The 15590-nt window shown below is 42.0% G+C and overlaps 1 protein-coding gene across 3 annotated transcripts in view; it reads right to left on the minus strand.

Annotated features, from left to right (window-relative positions):
• Positions 1–15590, minus strand: part of Gdap2 (ganglioside induced differentiation associated protein 2) — a 180509-nt gene that overhangs the window by 153019 nt on the left and 11900 nt on the right. For all 3 annotated transcript variants that reach the window (XM_045726414.2, XM_069321846.1, XM_069321847.1), the window contains 2 exons: positions 14342–14474; positions 3523–3632 (listed from right to left, as the gene is read on the minus strand). In XM_045726414.2, the coding sequence (XP_045582370.1) occupies positions 3523–3632; positions 14342–14474 (243 nt within the window). The remainder of the gene's footprint in view (positions 1–3522; positions 3633–14341; positions 14475–15590) is intronic.

Consider the following 15590-nt stretch of genomic DNA (forward strand, 5'->3'; position numbering starts at 1 on the left):
GTTCACTCCAGTACGTTGTAATTTTACTGTGCAGATTTGGGACTTGGCCCTCCAGAATTTTCCATGTATATATTATTTAATATCTCTCTCATCTCCTTTCTAGTGAGAACATTTGGAGAGCTTTGAGATGATAATTTAAATGCTTTATAACATCTATGTATGCCATATATGTTCTCTGTATTCCCACTATTTCAGCAATCTCTCCTGCTCTGAAGGGGGAAGCGAGTACTGAGCAGTACTCAAGCCTGGACAGCACAAGTGATATGAAGAGTACAACCACTGTGATGGGATCCCTGGATTTGAAAGTTCTCATAATCCATCCTATCATTTTTCTGGCTGACACAATATCTGCTTGGTTATGCTCCCTAAACATTAGGTCATCAGACATCATTATTCCCAAATCCTTTACATGCTGTTTTCCTACTATGGACAGATTTGATGAGTTTTGTACCCTGTATTAAGTTTAAGGTCCTCATTTTTACTGTACCTGAGTCCCTGGAATTTATCACAGTTAAATATAATGTTATTGTCTGCTGCCCAGTCGAAAATTTTATAAATATCTGCTTGTAGTTTTCAATGTCTTCAACAGAAGTAATTTTCATGCTGATTTTTGTGTCATCTACAAAGCATGATACAAAGCTGTGACTTGTATTTGAGTCTATAACTGATATGAGAATAAGGAAAAAGCAGTGGTGCAAGGACTGTACCCTGAGATACAGAGCTTTTTAACTGCATTTGGACTATTTTATATGGTTCACTGTTACTCTTTGTGTTCTGTTCAACAGAAAACTGAGTATCCAGTGTTCTACTTTACCAGTTATTCCCACTGACCTGATTTTGTGTGCTATCACTCCATGGTCACATTTATCGAGTGCCTTTGCAAAGTCCGTGTATACTACATGTGCATTTTGTTTTTCTTCTAATGCCTCAGTTATTTTGTCGTAATAGTCAGGTAGCTGTGAGAGGCATGATCTTTCTGCTCTCAATCCATGTTGGCCTGGGTTGTGGAGGTCATTGGTTTCCATGAAACTAGTGACCTGACTCCTGATCACTCTCTCAAATACTTTTATTATGTGGGACGTTAGTGCAACTGGTCCATAATTCTTTGCCAATGCTTTGCTCCCTCCCTTGTGTAGGGAGGGAGGACCCCCTTTTCCTGTCTTGCACCCCCTCCCTCCTTACCATCTTCCATACGCCAACAAGAGTCCTCAATAAAGATAAGGTATAGTAGAAAAATATGAGTAGTACAGTATTCTGAATAAAATGTATTTTTAAGTTAATATTTTTGGGTGTGTGGAACAGATTAATTCAGTTTACATTAACCCTTAAGCTGCTAAGGGGTCCCGAGGAGATTTACACCCCTGTGTGCAAGAAAAAAAAAATCTAAAAAATTATTTTGTCTTCTAAAAATGTTAATTTGTGTTCCCTGAGCGCGGGAAAAATAAAAAAAACGTAGGCGACATATTTTGGGCGCAATAGACCGAGGAAGTCTGGCAAAAGGTGGGCGTTGACAGAGCAGTCATCAGAGCCGGTCAGCGTCACCCGAGCTGACAGGTGAGAGTTGCCAGAAAGATATTATCACCTAATTATTTCATTGTCTCTGATTTTTTCTTAGTTTTTTGCAGTAATATTATTCAATAGTGTGTAGTATGATATATTTTTATAATAAAAGAGGTGAATCATCGCTATACTCAAAAGTATGGTGTGCATATTAGTGATTGAATTACTATGTTCATAAAACAATAAACAAATAGTTTTGCTGTTATTACACTATATACACAGGTTATATATAAGTATCTGCATGTTTTGTTCACCATAACGAACCACTAAGTAGGTATTATGAGTCGAAAAGCAACGAGGAGTGACCGCCACACACCAGCCAGCCACTCATTGCCACTCACTCCCTCAACAACGCCTCACTCGCCCACTTTCTCCTCCCACCATCCTGTTTTATACTTTATTCACAATATACAGACGTTATATATAAGTATCTACATGTTTTGTTCAACACAACTATACAACTAAGCTGATATAGTTAGTTCAGGCACTAAGAGTCGTCGCTATACACACAGTCAGCTGGCGGCTCCCTCACTCATTCAAGGTCACACGCACTAAACGTTCTCCCCCAACAATACTGTTTGCAGTGTTATTACACTATATACACATATTATATATAAGTATCTACATATTGTATGCACCGTAACTAAACACCTAAGCTTGTAGAGTGTCTAAAGAGCATAGCGGCCACCCTCCACACAGCCAGACAAATCATGCAGACGACATCACCTTGGTCACCCAAATGACTCCTCCCAACATAATCCTTTTGCTGTTATTACACTAATACACACATTATATAGAAGTATCTATATTTGTGTTCACCATAGAGAACCACTGAGCTGGTATGGTGAATGCAGACAATAACAGGTGGCCACACAGTCAGTAAACGATTCTATCTCCCTCCGTCCCTCAGCATCACTCCTCCCACAAAGCTAATTATCACAACAATGCTGCTATTATCACAATCCTGGTCATTTTTATCACAGTCAGGGATCCTCTGTAATATTGTCACGCTAAATAATAGCAGTTATATATTTATTTTGACATTTTTCGGCGATGCTGTGGTCACAAGCTGAAGAGCAATGCTGTTCGCTCATGCTGCATGCGCCAGCCTTGGTTGCTCCAACAGTACTGTGGCTCTCACACCGGAGAATATTGCCCACGATTTAAAAAAAAAAATGACGTCTGTTTACAAGAGCCCTGATGAAGCTAATGTAAACCACGTGCAGCTGCGGCCCATTTGAATCGTGCCTGGCATCCTATGGCGTATATATATACACCATGCGCACAGTGGGACATGCTACTCATGGCATATATATATGCCATGTGCAATTTAAGGTTAAAAGGGCAAAACTAAGGCCCGAGTAGGAAAGTGAGAAACACTGGAATTTTTTACACACACAAATCACAATAGCGTGATGCATCAAATGAACAAATCCACAAGGGCCGTGATGAGGGTTCGAACCAACATTCGAGAGGATCCAAGGATTTTTGGAGGATTTTTTTTTCTTGCGCACAGGGGTATAAATCTCCTCAGGACCCCTTAGCAGCTTAAGGGTTAAGGGGCAAAATTCTGGTCATGGTCTCCTGTAGACATGTGTGATTTGCTAATTTGGTGATACCAAACAAGACTCTTCCAGAAAACAATGAAATATTAATTATCGTCTACAATGTAATATTATATTCTTATAAAACACTTGTGTGTCTATCAGAGAACTTTCTTTTCCTTGGAGAGAGGGTTTGAATCATGTAGAATATCACACATGCACAAGAATGGATGAATCTCATCGAGCTTCTACATAAACCAAATTCTGACTGTATTAGTGGAAGTATCCATGTGTGGACTGGCCCAGCACATATTCAACGTAATTTCCTTTTGGAAAAATTATGCAATTTGCAAACAGTTTGTACAAATACATTTTTCCCTTTAAAAGCAGACCAATTGTGTGTGCATAGCAAACTTACGTAAGGCAATATGAGCTCCTTGATCTGGAGGGAATCCTCTTCTAACCGAGTTGATCACACAAAATGCCAAAGATCGCATCTTCTTCTCCACTGCACACTGCAAAGTTTGTCTGTGAAAGAAAGAAATCTTAAGCATTATTCACCGATAACACAAAGTACCTCACAATAAGATAAGCAAAATTTAGGCATATATCGACGTCCCACCCCCCAAGGATCAAATAACTGACCCCCTCCCCCACCAGGATCCGAACCCATAACAAGATGACTAACTCCTAGGTACCTACTTACTGTTAGGTGAACAGATGCATTAGGTGATAGGAAATGTGCCCCACTATACAACTGCTGCAATGTGCCCCACCATACAACTGCTGCATACTCCAATTTTGGTCTCACAAAAGTCATGAACAGTTTCTTTAGTATTTCACCATTCATATAATTAAAAGCAAGTCTTTAGTTGGAAAACGATGCATGCACTCCTCTCACAATGTTCTTTATGTGTTCCTCTGGCGACAGTTTACTATCCAAAGCCACCTCTAGGTCTCGTTTTTTTTATTGGTTTTTAACTCCTTTCCACACAATTTGTAAGTTACGTGTGGTCTATTTTCTTCATTTCCACATTCCATAACATGGCATTTATTCACAATGAATTCCATTTGCCACTTGACACTCCAAGCACTTATTTTATCTAGATCAATTTGAAGGACATGACAATCGTCTGCATCTCCTATCTTACCCAGTATCTTAGCATCATCTGCAAACATGCCCATATAATTCTGAATTCCTTCTGGTAGATCGTTAACCCTTAACATGCTCGGGGTCTAATATCCTGCTATCCACACAGGCGCATGTCATTTTGAAAAAAAAAAAATTTTTTTTTTTTTTGCTAATCTGTTAAGTTCTGTTCACTGATCACGGGAAAAATAAAAAAAAATTCTATTGTACTTACTTTTGTTGCAATAGAGCCGAGAAGCTCTGCGATGACGTCACAATCTGCATGTTCGCTCATGCAGTACACGCCCGGGAGATGTTGCGCGCGGTCCTCAAACAGCCAGAGTTGCCACAAATATATTTTCGCGCTATTTATTTACAATGTCTAAGCGCATTTTATCTAATTTTTTTTCACTAATTGTGTTTCAAATACTGTTTGAACATATTTTGTATCAATAATTGTTGCATATTTGAGTATACACAGGCGCACACAAATGTTTTCAATTACGGCAATATAATATGTCATTACAGTCTATTATATTATATGTTCTGCTTATATGTTTACATATTTACACACTCGCACACGCTATACACACTTTGAAGCACACTTAGAAGATTTCTAGACTGTGGTAGTCATTGAAGCAGTCGACAGCACATAATGGGATACCACACGTTTCACACCATGTTTGCACAAGCTTCCGTTTCTTGTCTCTACGTGTCGTTGTTTTACACACCAAGCAATCACGTTGGGCTATTGCACGATTCACACCAGGTGGCAAATATTTTAGTTTGTGTGCTAGGAAGCCTTCAGTGTGAGCGAGGCGTGGAGTACCAGCATGCTGCAACAGTGGGTTTATGATGGGCCGCTGAATACCTGGGACATCTTTTGCAAACTTTCCTAATAACTGTATTGCAGCATCAAATACAAAGTCACGGAAAGTGGGCTTACGTCCAGTTCTCACAAGGTACATGTTGAAACAGTTCAGCATGCTCATGTCCACAAGATGGAAGAACACTTTTTTCGTCCACCTACATGTCTTCCGCACACACTCTGCAGTGCCAATCATCATGTCTGATTTATCAATCAACCGCATGTTGATATTATAGTCTAAAACACAGTCTGGCTTATATAGTAGTGCGTTTGTTTTATGGCTCACTTTCCCACTGTTCACCATTGTTCCATCATGAATTGTTGTCAACAAGTTCACCTCTCTTTTGTCTTTCCACCGAACTGACAGAATGTTATCACTTTTCCTTCTCTGACACTCACCAACTGCAATGTCGTTGTCAAACACAGGCATTTCCCTTCGTTGTGGCTTTACTGTACCAACCAATCCGGTTCTATTTTCTAGCAAGAACCGAGCTAGCAAGGGACTTGTATAGTAATTATCTGTGTATAAAATGTGTCCCTTGTTCATCCACGGAGCCATGATGGTCTTCACTACACTCCCCGAGAATCCATGTTCGTCGTTACCGGGAATGTCTACATCACTAGCCGAGTACAGAATCATGTGTAACACGTATCCTGTCTCACAATCACAAAGAACAAAAAATTTCAGGCCAAATCGGTTTCGTTTTGAGGGAATGTACTGTTTGAATGGAACACGTCCCTTGAAAAGTATGAGAGATTCATCAACCACCAGCTTCTGTGCTGGTACGTAAAAATCTCTGAATTTTCCAATAACATCGTTCATGTAGTGCCTCACTCGCCACAGTCTATCATCAGGTGTTCGGTCCTGAACACTTCCAAAATGTAGACACCTGAGGAGTATCTGAAACCTGTCTCGTGACATATATTTCCCGAATAAAGGTGTTGGTATTGTCTTGTCCTTGCTCCAATAGTCATTTATTGCATGTTTGTGACAGTGCTTCATCAACAAACAGAGTGCCAAAAACACATACATTTCCGCCACTGTGGTATTTTTCCAACGCTGCAGTCGTGAAAATTCTGTGATTTCCCTCTCAATCAGGTAAGCAGCATGCAGGTTCGTTTGGTGTACAATGTATTCCATGAGTGGTTCATCATAGAATGCTGTAAAATATTCCATCTCAGCCATGTCCTCACCTTGATTAGGGAAAAGGTTTGTAATCCCTACATCTTTATCGTCAAAGTGAGGAATATTAGGAATAAAATCGTCACTATCACTCCACTCAAGTACACCAGGCGTCCTGCGAGATGCAGAGGAAAGACGGCGAGGAAGCGATGCATACCGGCGACCAGGAGCTGAATACCATCTGCGAGAAGCACGGCGGCTACGTGCACGTGAGGTGGGTGCACGTGAACACGAGGGTCTTGGTCCCTCATGTGGTGCCATGCGGTGGCGCTTGGCTGGGCGAGATGCTGCTGACGCGACAATTTCTCGCCCAGTTACACCGCTGGTACCAGCCACAGGCTCAATAAAACTTTGATCCGAGTCACTAAACCCAGAAAAGGAGTCACCTCCCTCTGACTCGTCACCCTCAAACAGAAAATATCCACAGGAACTGTGAGGTCGTGGTAGAATTGGGGTAGAAAATGGGCGAGGAGGCATGGGAGAGCGTATAGGCCTCGCCATGGCATGGCGGTCATTCTCACTTTCACTGCTGCTGCTACTATCTCCCGACAACTGTGTATAATCCTCATCGTTGTCTGAATCGTCAAACACACTTTCTTCACCTTCAGAGAATAATTCGTGGGCTATTTGCTCTGGGGTGAGGGACTGAGTGATGCGTGCTCGTGAGGCGTTTGACCGTGCGCTCGCCATGGTGACTCTCGCTAAACTGAGGCCTCCCATGCCATCGGAGCGTGAGCTGGATTTTTTTTCAAAATGGCCGCTGTTTACTAGAGCCCCTGGGCAGCATATGGGACCCCCAGCTACACCGCGGGCCATTCAAATCGTGCGCGGTACCCATACACTTCATATGAAGTGAAGCGCAGTTGACTGGTAAAACGATTTACACTTCATATGAAGTGATGCGCACTTTAAGGGTTAATGTAGACGATGAACATTACTGGTGCAAGAACCAAACCCCTGTGGTACTCTGCTAGTAACACTCCTCCAGTCAAATACACTGTCTCTGATAACCGCCCTCATCTGTCTATCAATTAGAATATTTTTCATCCATGTCAGAAGTCCTTGTCACTGACCCCTCCAGCATGTTCCAGTTTCCAGAACAGCCTCTTGTACAGGACTGTAAAAAAAACTTTTTTTTCTTTTTCTCTCCTCACCTGGTTTTACAGTTTCATCTCTGGCTCAGAGATTCTTTCTTGAAACTATGTTCTTGTTAGCTCTCGCTTCTGGGTGTAAGGTTGGGAACTTCAGGCTCTTTTTGTTCTTTTGGCCCAGATGCGTGGCCCTGTTGGGAGGAACACCCCCCTTCCTCCCCTGGGACCCCTGAAGGACCAACAAATCTGATAACGGATGACAACGAGAAGCTGCTGCTTGCAGAAACTGCCCAACTGCAGATCCCGCAAACAGCAAGGACAAAATGACGACAAAAACCTAAGAGTCAGGGCCCAGGCAGAGGCCAACGAGGAAGTAAGCCCCACGAGCCGACAAGCAAGACATGAAGCAAAAACAGCAAGACCACATCCCGAATGATCGGCGCAACAAACTCCAGCAGGACTGAATAACGGTCAATGAATGAGTATCCAGATTCAAGAAAAGATTCAGTCGCTGAAAGAGTAAAAAAAAAAAAAAATACAAAAATTTGGGGCTATGCCCCACAGTATAACCAATAACAATATATATATGGACAAATTAAGGTTATGTGAAGATGCATGCAAATTGGCCAATCAACATACCAAAAACAATACCCAACACTCATCCAAAAATTGAGAACCAGTGCCTGGCTGACAGTATCGCCAGACTGTATAATCCCTCCTGTAGAGTGTAGGCACTATAGTGGCACGACACAACTTAGCCATGTAATATTCTGGCGGCATCACTCCGAGTATCTTACACCTGTATTCAGAGAAAAGAACTAGGAATTTTCCCTATACAGAAAATCCAGAACACCCCTAGTATCTAGGGGGGTATGACTGAAGAGAGAAAAGTAGCTAGCAATTACCTAAGTGTAGTTATAGGATGAGAGCTACGTTCATGGTGTCCTGTCTCCCCAGCAATCTTTGTCATACAACGCTTTAAAATTACTGACAGTTTTGGCCTCAACCACCTTCTCACCTAACTTGTTCCAACTGTTTACCACTCTGTTTACAAAAGTGAATTTTCTTATGTTTTTCCAGCTGTTTTGTTTCGTTAGTTTAAATCTATGACCTCTTGTTCTTGAAGTTTCAGGTTTCAGGAATTTTTCCCTATCAATTTTATCAATTCCAGTTACTATTTTGTACATAGTGATCATATCGCCTCTTTTTCTTCTATTTTCTAGTTTTTGCATATTAATGCCTCTAACCTCTACTCGTAGTTCTTGTCCTTCAGTTCTGGGAGCCACTTAGTGGCATGTCTTTGTCCCTTTTCCAGTTTGTTAATGTGCTTCTTAAGATATGGGCACCATACAACCGCTGCATATTCCAGCTTTGGTCTAACAAAAATCGTGAACAATTTCTTTAGTATTTCTCCTTCCATATATTTAAAAGCAATTCTGAAGTTAGAAAATGTAGCTTACTCAATGTTCTTAATGTGGTCCTCAGGTGACAGTTTTTTTATCTAGAACCACCCCTAGATCCCTACTTTGTCAGAATTCTTTAAGGATTTCTCACATAATTTATAACTTGTGTGGGGTCTATGTTCTCCAATTCCACATTCCATAACATGGCCTTTATTCACATTAAATTCCATTTGCCAAGTGGTACTCCAGATACTTATTTTGTCAAGGTCTTATTGAAGGGCATGACAATCATCTAGGTTTCTTATCTTAGCATCATCAGCAAACATATTCATATAATTCTGTATTCCACCTGGTAGATTGTTTATGCAGACAATGAACATTACCGGCGCAAGAACTAAACCCTGTGGTACTCCACTTGAAAGGAAGGTCAATGTTACAACTAAGAATTCCAACTGGTGGCCGCGTGAATACGGGGTATATGATAGTGCAACGTATTACCCATGAGAAAAGCTGCGAAACATCAACACGTTTACACCGTCCATAAACAAAACAATCTCCCTCGGGCCATGCTCAGGATGCATGAGGTCCGAGCTGGCTCCACCCTTCTTTCGGGGAAGGTAGCTAACAATGTTTATTTAACTATTACTGTATTGTCATTGTCGAGACAGATTATGGAGAGAAGATGTGAGTATAAAATAATCAGGTATAGTTTTAAAAGATTACAAGTAGTACAGAAGAGGACCAACGAGGCCTAGAAAGGACAGGAGGTAATCCTCACCGGAAATAACAGATGTTCCAATAATATTTTAATTATCAAAGTGCTTCTCAAACCTCCGAGACTCTTGAGAATCAAGCACAAAATCACGGAGGCACATATGGGCCCATTGGCATAGGTGACTAAGGGTCATGCAGGATCCTGAGACGATTCTTACACAATTGTGACATGATGCAGATGAATACATGTCCCAGATAAGAATGCTGAGAAAGTGGGTACAACTACCCATAGGAAGGACGGAACCGACGGATCCGAAGGAATACGGAACCGAACCCGGGGAGGGGCCGACACCAAAACTTAACTCGTACGCAAAGGGGGGAAAAGGAAAACCCCCACTCCTTATAGCAGAAAGCCCCGCTCAGAGGGCTGGAAAACCCAGGCGGGGTTCAACAGGGCCCAAGGCCCCCAAGTCAGCTCCTCCCCAACCCCGGAACCTCCACATTAGGCCCCGGAGGAGAGTCATCCTCCAAAGTCCCGACCTCACAAGAAAAAGCAGGGGCAGCCAGAAAAGCATGAAAAGAAGAGGCCTACTGGTCAGACCCTGGCATTATGGCTGGAGGAAAAGACTCAAATGCCTCCCTCGCCACCCGGGATGGGGCAACTCCCGAAACTACCCCGAGTCTCAGAAACCTTGATACCCTACCCCAACCCCGAAACCCTCAGATGCCTCAGAGCCAGAAGCAAGGGGGGAGGGGGAAGAACGAGGGGGGTACAGAAGGTGCCAAGGCTGAAACAACAAACACCCCCAGGTCCGGGACCCTATAAGCAAAGCGGGCCAGCCTCAGGGCATCCGGGGAAGGAACCAACCTAGCACGTTGCAGCAACTTATACCTAGCATGCAACGCATGTGCCATCTGCATCTGAATAATATCATCAGAGGATTGGGTGAATCGAGTCACAAATATGCAACATGCTAGCAGGACTCTGGGTCGAAGGTGTCACTGACCCAACAGGCACCACGACGGAGGCAAAACAATGAGCGTCACCCTGAGACAAGGAAACAGAGCAATCCTTAAACTTGCACAAGGCGAGTTACAATATAACAAGGGCAAGGGACACAAAGGCAGACCCCCCCGCCAGGCAAAAACAAAACGAAAAGAAAAACCCCCGCAAGAGGACAACGTACCCAGGAGGAACAGACGGCCGCTGTAATAGGTGAAAACTAGCTGCGCAGTACCCCGCGCCCCAACCAGTGCAAAAATTACCACTTACCTCAAGGTAAACTAAGGAGGGAACTCCCCAACACACTCGGAGCAGTCAATCACCAAGCAGCAAAAGACCAACAGAGGTAGACTCCAAGGTGACTTGTGGAAAATAACCCCAGGCCCCAAGGGCAGTACTTACAGGGCACTCAGGGAAGGGAACCCTAAGCACATGCAGCCCGAGTACCTTTGAATATTACTCCCAGTTTGCATGCCACCGTAAGAGCAGTACTGGACGCAAGGCCCAGGACAACACCGAGAGAATCTGGAGCTAGAGCCACACGACCGAGCCACAATCACATCAGCCGAGAACTGGAGGGTGGATCGCCGGCATGGTGGGTCTGGGGGCTCCCCCTTCTGCCTCCCAGGAAGTGGGGGGGGGGGAAGAGGGAAGCCACGGACATGAATGTACTCACCAAGTTGTACTCACCAAGTTGTACTCACCAAGTTGTACTCACCAAGTTGTACTCACCTAGTTGTGCTTGCAGGGGTTGAGCTCTGGCTCTTTGGTCCCGCCTCTCAACCGTCAATCAACAGGTGTACAGGTTCCTGAGCCTATTGGGCTCTATCATATCTACACTTGAAACTGTGTATGGAGTCAGCCTCCACCACATCACTTCCTAATGCATTCCATTTGTCAACCACTCTGACACTAAAAAAGTTCTTTCTAATATCTCTGTGGCTCATTTGGGCACTCGGTTTCCACTTGTGTCCCCTAGTGCATGTGCCCCTTGTGTTAAATAAATAGCCTGTCTTTATCTACCCTGTCGATTCCCTTGAGAATCTTGAATGTGGTGATCATGTCCCCCCCTAACTCTTCTGTTTTCCAGCAAAGTGAGGTTTAATTCCCGTAGTCTCTCCTCGTAGCTCATACCTCTCAGCTCAGGTACTAGTTTTATGGCAAACCTTTGAACCTTTTCCAGTTTAGTCTTATGCTTGACTAGATATGAACTCCATGCTGGAGCCGCATACTCCAGGATTGGTCTGACATATGTGGTATATAATGTTCTGAAAGATTCCTTACACAAGTTTCTAAAGGCCGTTCTTATGTTAGCCAACCTGGCATGTGCTGCTGATGTTATCCTCTTGATATGAGCTTCAGGGGACAGGTCTGGCATAATATCAACCCTCAGGTCTTTCTCTCTCTCTTGACTCTTGAAGTATTTAATCTCCCAAATGATACCTTGTATCTGGTCTCCTTCCTACCCCTATCTTCATTACATTACATTTGCTTGGGTTAAACTCTAACAACCATTTGTTCAACCATTCCTGCAGCTTGTCCAGGTCTTCTTGAAGCCTCAAGCTGTCTTAATCCGTCCCATAATTTTGGCGTCATCAGGAAACATTGAGAGGAATGAGTCGTATATCAGAAACGTATATTACGTATATCAGAAACAGGATAGATTCGAGTACAGAGCCCTGTGGGACTCCACTGGTGACTTCACGCCAATCTGAGGTCTTCACCCACAGGGAATTCATCAAGTCGTGCAGCATCCGTCAGCAATGAATGCTTTCCATACCATGCGGCACCTGCTGATGCTGAATTCCCATCAGCAAGTTGTGCAGCATCCGCCAGCAACAAATACCCCTACAACCCATGCTGCATTTACCGATGCTGAATTCCCATCAAGTTGTGCAGCATCTGCTAACGATATAAAACATGATTTACATGCATATAAATTAGTGTAAAAAGTATTGATAGAGTTCAGTATTGTAAGTGTTAATGAATAATTAAGCCTTGATAAAAAGATATACTGTACATAGTGCAAATACAGAAATGCGAATTAGTAGTAGGCCTAGCTATTATGTGAAGTGAATGCTTGAAAATACATGTACATACTGTATGATACTGAACAATACAAAATAAGCGCCACAGAGAATGATGTAATCTTCACAGCTTCGTAATCTTCAGCTTCATAACAAACTTAAGTCAGATTATCAATTTTATTACAGTACTGTATTACAACATATTAATTGTTTTTTGACAATAGCTACATATTAGTCTCTGCAAATGTATATTCTAGCACTAGCAGAGAAAAGGTGAACTCACACGATTTGGTCTTGGCTAGCTCTGGGTTAGTGACAAGGCTTGATCGCCATTGTATGGCCTGGCCGCCACAGCCTGTGTCCTAACATTAAAAATACATTACCTGTACTGTACAGGGTAAAACAAAACATCTCTAAAATTTTATTGAGAAAACATTAAAAATCATTGATTGATAGAAACGAAATATATTGCAATACAAAGGAATGAACCAATTTTTTCCACCCATCTGGACATTGGTCAGACCGTGTTCACGCATCATCCATGCAGCAGCCAATAGCTGACTTAATCATTGGCACGGCACTAACGTGGAACGCAATTACACAATGAACTTTATTTCAAGTTAATATAAATAAAATATATCTTACCTGAATGTTACTTGAAACTTCAACAACTTTGGAAATAGCGGAGACCTGAATTTAATGACCTGGGTACAGCCCCATATAGGTTGTTAACTCGGATGGATACTGAATATACAAATGGTGATACTTTCTTAGCACACATGTGTCCGAGGAGAAGGAGGAGGAGAAGAAGACGAAGAAGGAGAAGACGACGGAGAGGAGGAGGACGGAGAGGAGGAGGAAGGAGGAGGAGGAGGAGGAGGAGGAAGGAGGAGGAAGGAGGAGGAGGAGGAGGAGGAAGGACGACGAGGACGACGAGGACGACGACGACGACGACGACGACGACGACGACGACGACGACGAATTTTATTTAGGAACAGTACATACATAGTTGCAGTGTTACAGTACAAACATTGTTAGATTTAAAGATAGAGGTAGTACATACAATACCTAAAGCTACTAGTACGCATAGCGTTTCGGGCAAGGAGAGGTGGGGGAAAAAAACATTTACTGAACAGGATGGGAAAGATGTACAATTAATAGTCAATAATTTTTAGAACTACTGCCTTGTACTATGTATGTACACAGAAAACTTCAATCTGTATCACCTATGCCATGTCACATACTGATTATCATTGGATTAGCATAAATTTAACCTTGGTGATGTTGCATTTCTTTGAATCATGTTTCAGAAATGCCAGTTTTCTTACTGAAAGTAAAGATGAGCAGAGTACAGTAAATGATATGCAACAAATAACAACTAGGGCATCCATTAAAAAACTTGCAATCAATCTTAAATTCTAGTTAGCGTTTACATGCTTTTATCCGACTGTTCATCTTACCGTTGTTGATTATTTCCAGAATTTGAGTCTTGTATTTTAATGCGAGAAGACAAATTTTGCTGTTTCTTTAATGCAGCAGTCCTTGTAACTGACAAAATATGACAATAATCAACACTGCTAATTAAGTACAAATACTCAAATTCCCAGTCATTTTTAAATTCCATGATAAATTCATTTGTTTTGCAGCATGATGCTTAAAAATTTAGTCCTAACTATGTTAGCTGTAAAAAACTGCAATGTCAATGGATGTTATTTGAAGTAAATGTCTCAAAAGTACCTGCAGGTACACTATGACCAACTTTTCTGTGAATAAAGCATTGTTCTTCCCGAAGAGATACAGCAAAGTTTAAAATGCATACCTGTAGCAGTTGTATAGGGCACTTTCTGCAGCAGTCTGGTATTTGATATTGTAGCGAGGACCAACAGTATGGATGACATAGCGAGCAGATAATTTGTAGCCATCAGTTACACATACCTCACCTGTCCTGCAGTCTGGTGAGGAATTAATAAACACTATACATTCCCTGGCAGATCTGGGTTTGTTACATTCTCACACATTATGCACAATAATAAAAAGCAAGGGGCCAATAGTAGGTTTCGTATTTACAAACACGTACCCCTAAAGATGCATCTAAATTTAGGTAATGAGCACAGACACTGCAACTACTGCAAGTAGACATCGCCGAGTACAGTAAGGACATTACATAGCATTATATTAAAACAAGCAAACATGTCATCTAAAGAGTTGAAACTGTTTACTGACTACAGCATAATCTACAAAGGAGAAATGTGCCCCCTGATGACTTCACCATACTCCAGTAATTTGCATAAGCTTCATTCTTTGACTACTGAATGACAGTTGGACTTTACTGTGGCTATCATGATAGTCATGTCGATGCTGACTACCATTTACCATTATAGTGAAAGAGGCCATCCAACATCAACCTTGATCGCTTAGGTGTCACCAACAGTCACAAACTCTGGATGAACAAAACCCATGAATATATTTGCATCATCTAAGACCTTGTCAAAATAATCACACATGCAGCACCATCAAAGGTGAAAAAAAAAGTAGGATGTAAAGCTATTGTACAACCATTTATGGTGTACAATCTACAGTATAGACTTCCTGTACTTTAATTAGCATCAAAAACTACAGCGAGTCCTCAAGTCAGTTTGTTAGTTTATCATGGTATTATAGGTGTACATCCAGTATCACTGAGATAATCTAGGTACTGTACCTTCATTGGCCAACAATGACTTCATGAAGGTATTTTTTGTGATGCAAGGAATCACAATTCCCCTTTTTCTTGCCAAATTTGTCATTTCTTTAGGTGGGTTTAACAAAAATTGTCCCCCCAAGCAAATAGCTTGGGTGTATTTAATAACAAAATTGTTGCCATTACTATGTTTCCTAATAGATGGCTCAGTAGCACATTAAATACAGTGGGATGATTCAATCCCCTACCCATTAAGGACACTTTGTAGCACAACGAAGCACAACTCTTGAGAACTTCTCTCGTTCTTCTATACTTAAAAGTGATGTCTCCAGTAATCAGAAATCCACTCAGTTCCTGAAAATTTTATTTCAGATTATTGGAGTCTCAC

The sequence above is a fragment of the Procambarus clarkii genome, chromosome 10 (assembly GCF_040958095.1).
Source record: "Procambarus clarkii isolate CNS0578487 chromosome 10, FALCON_Pclarkii_2.0, whole genome shotgun sequence".
In the NCBI taxonomy this organism is placed as follows: Eukaryota; Metazoa; Arthropoda; class Malacostraca; order Decapoda; family Cambaridae; genus Procambarus; species Procambarus clarkii.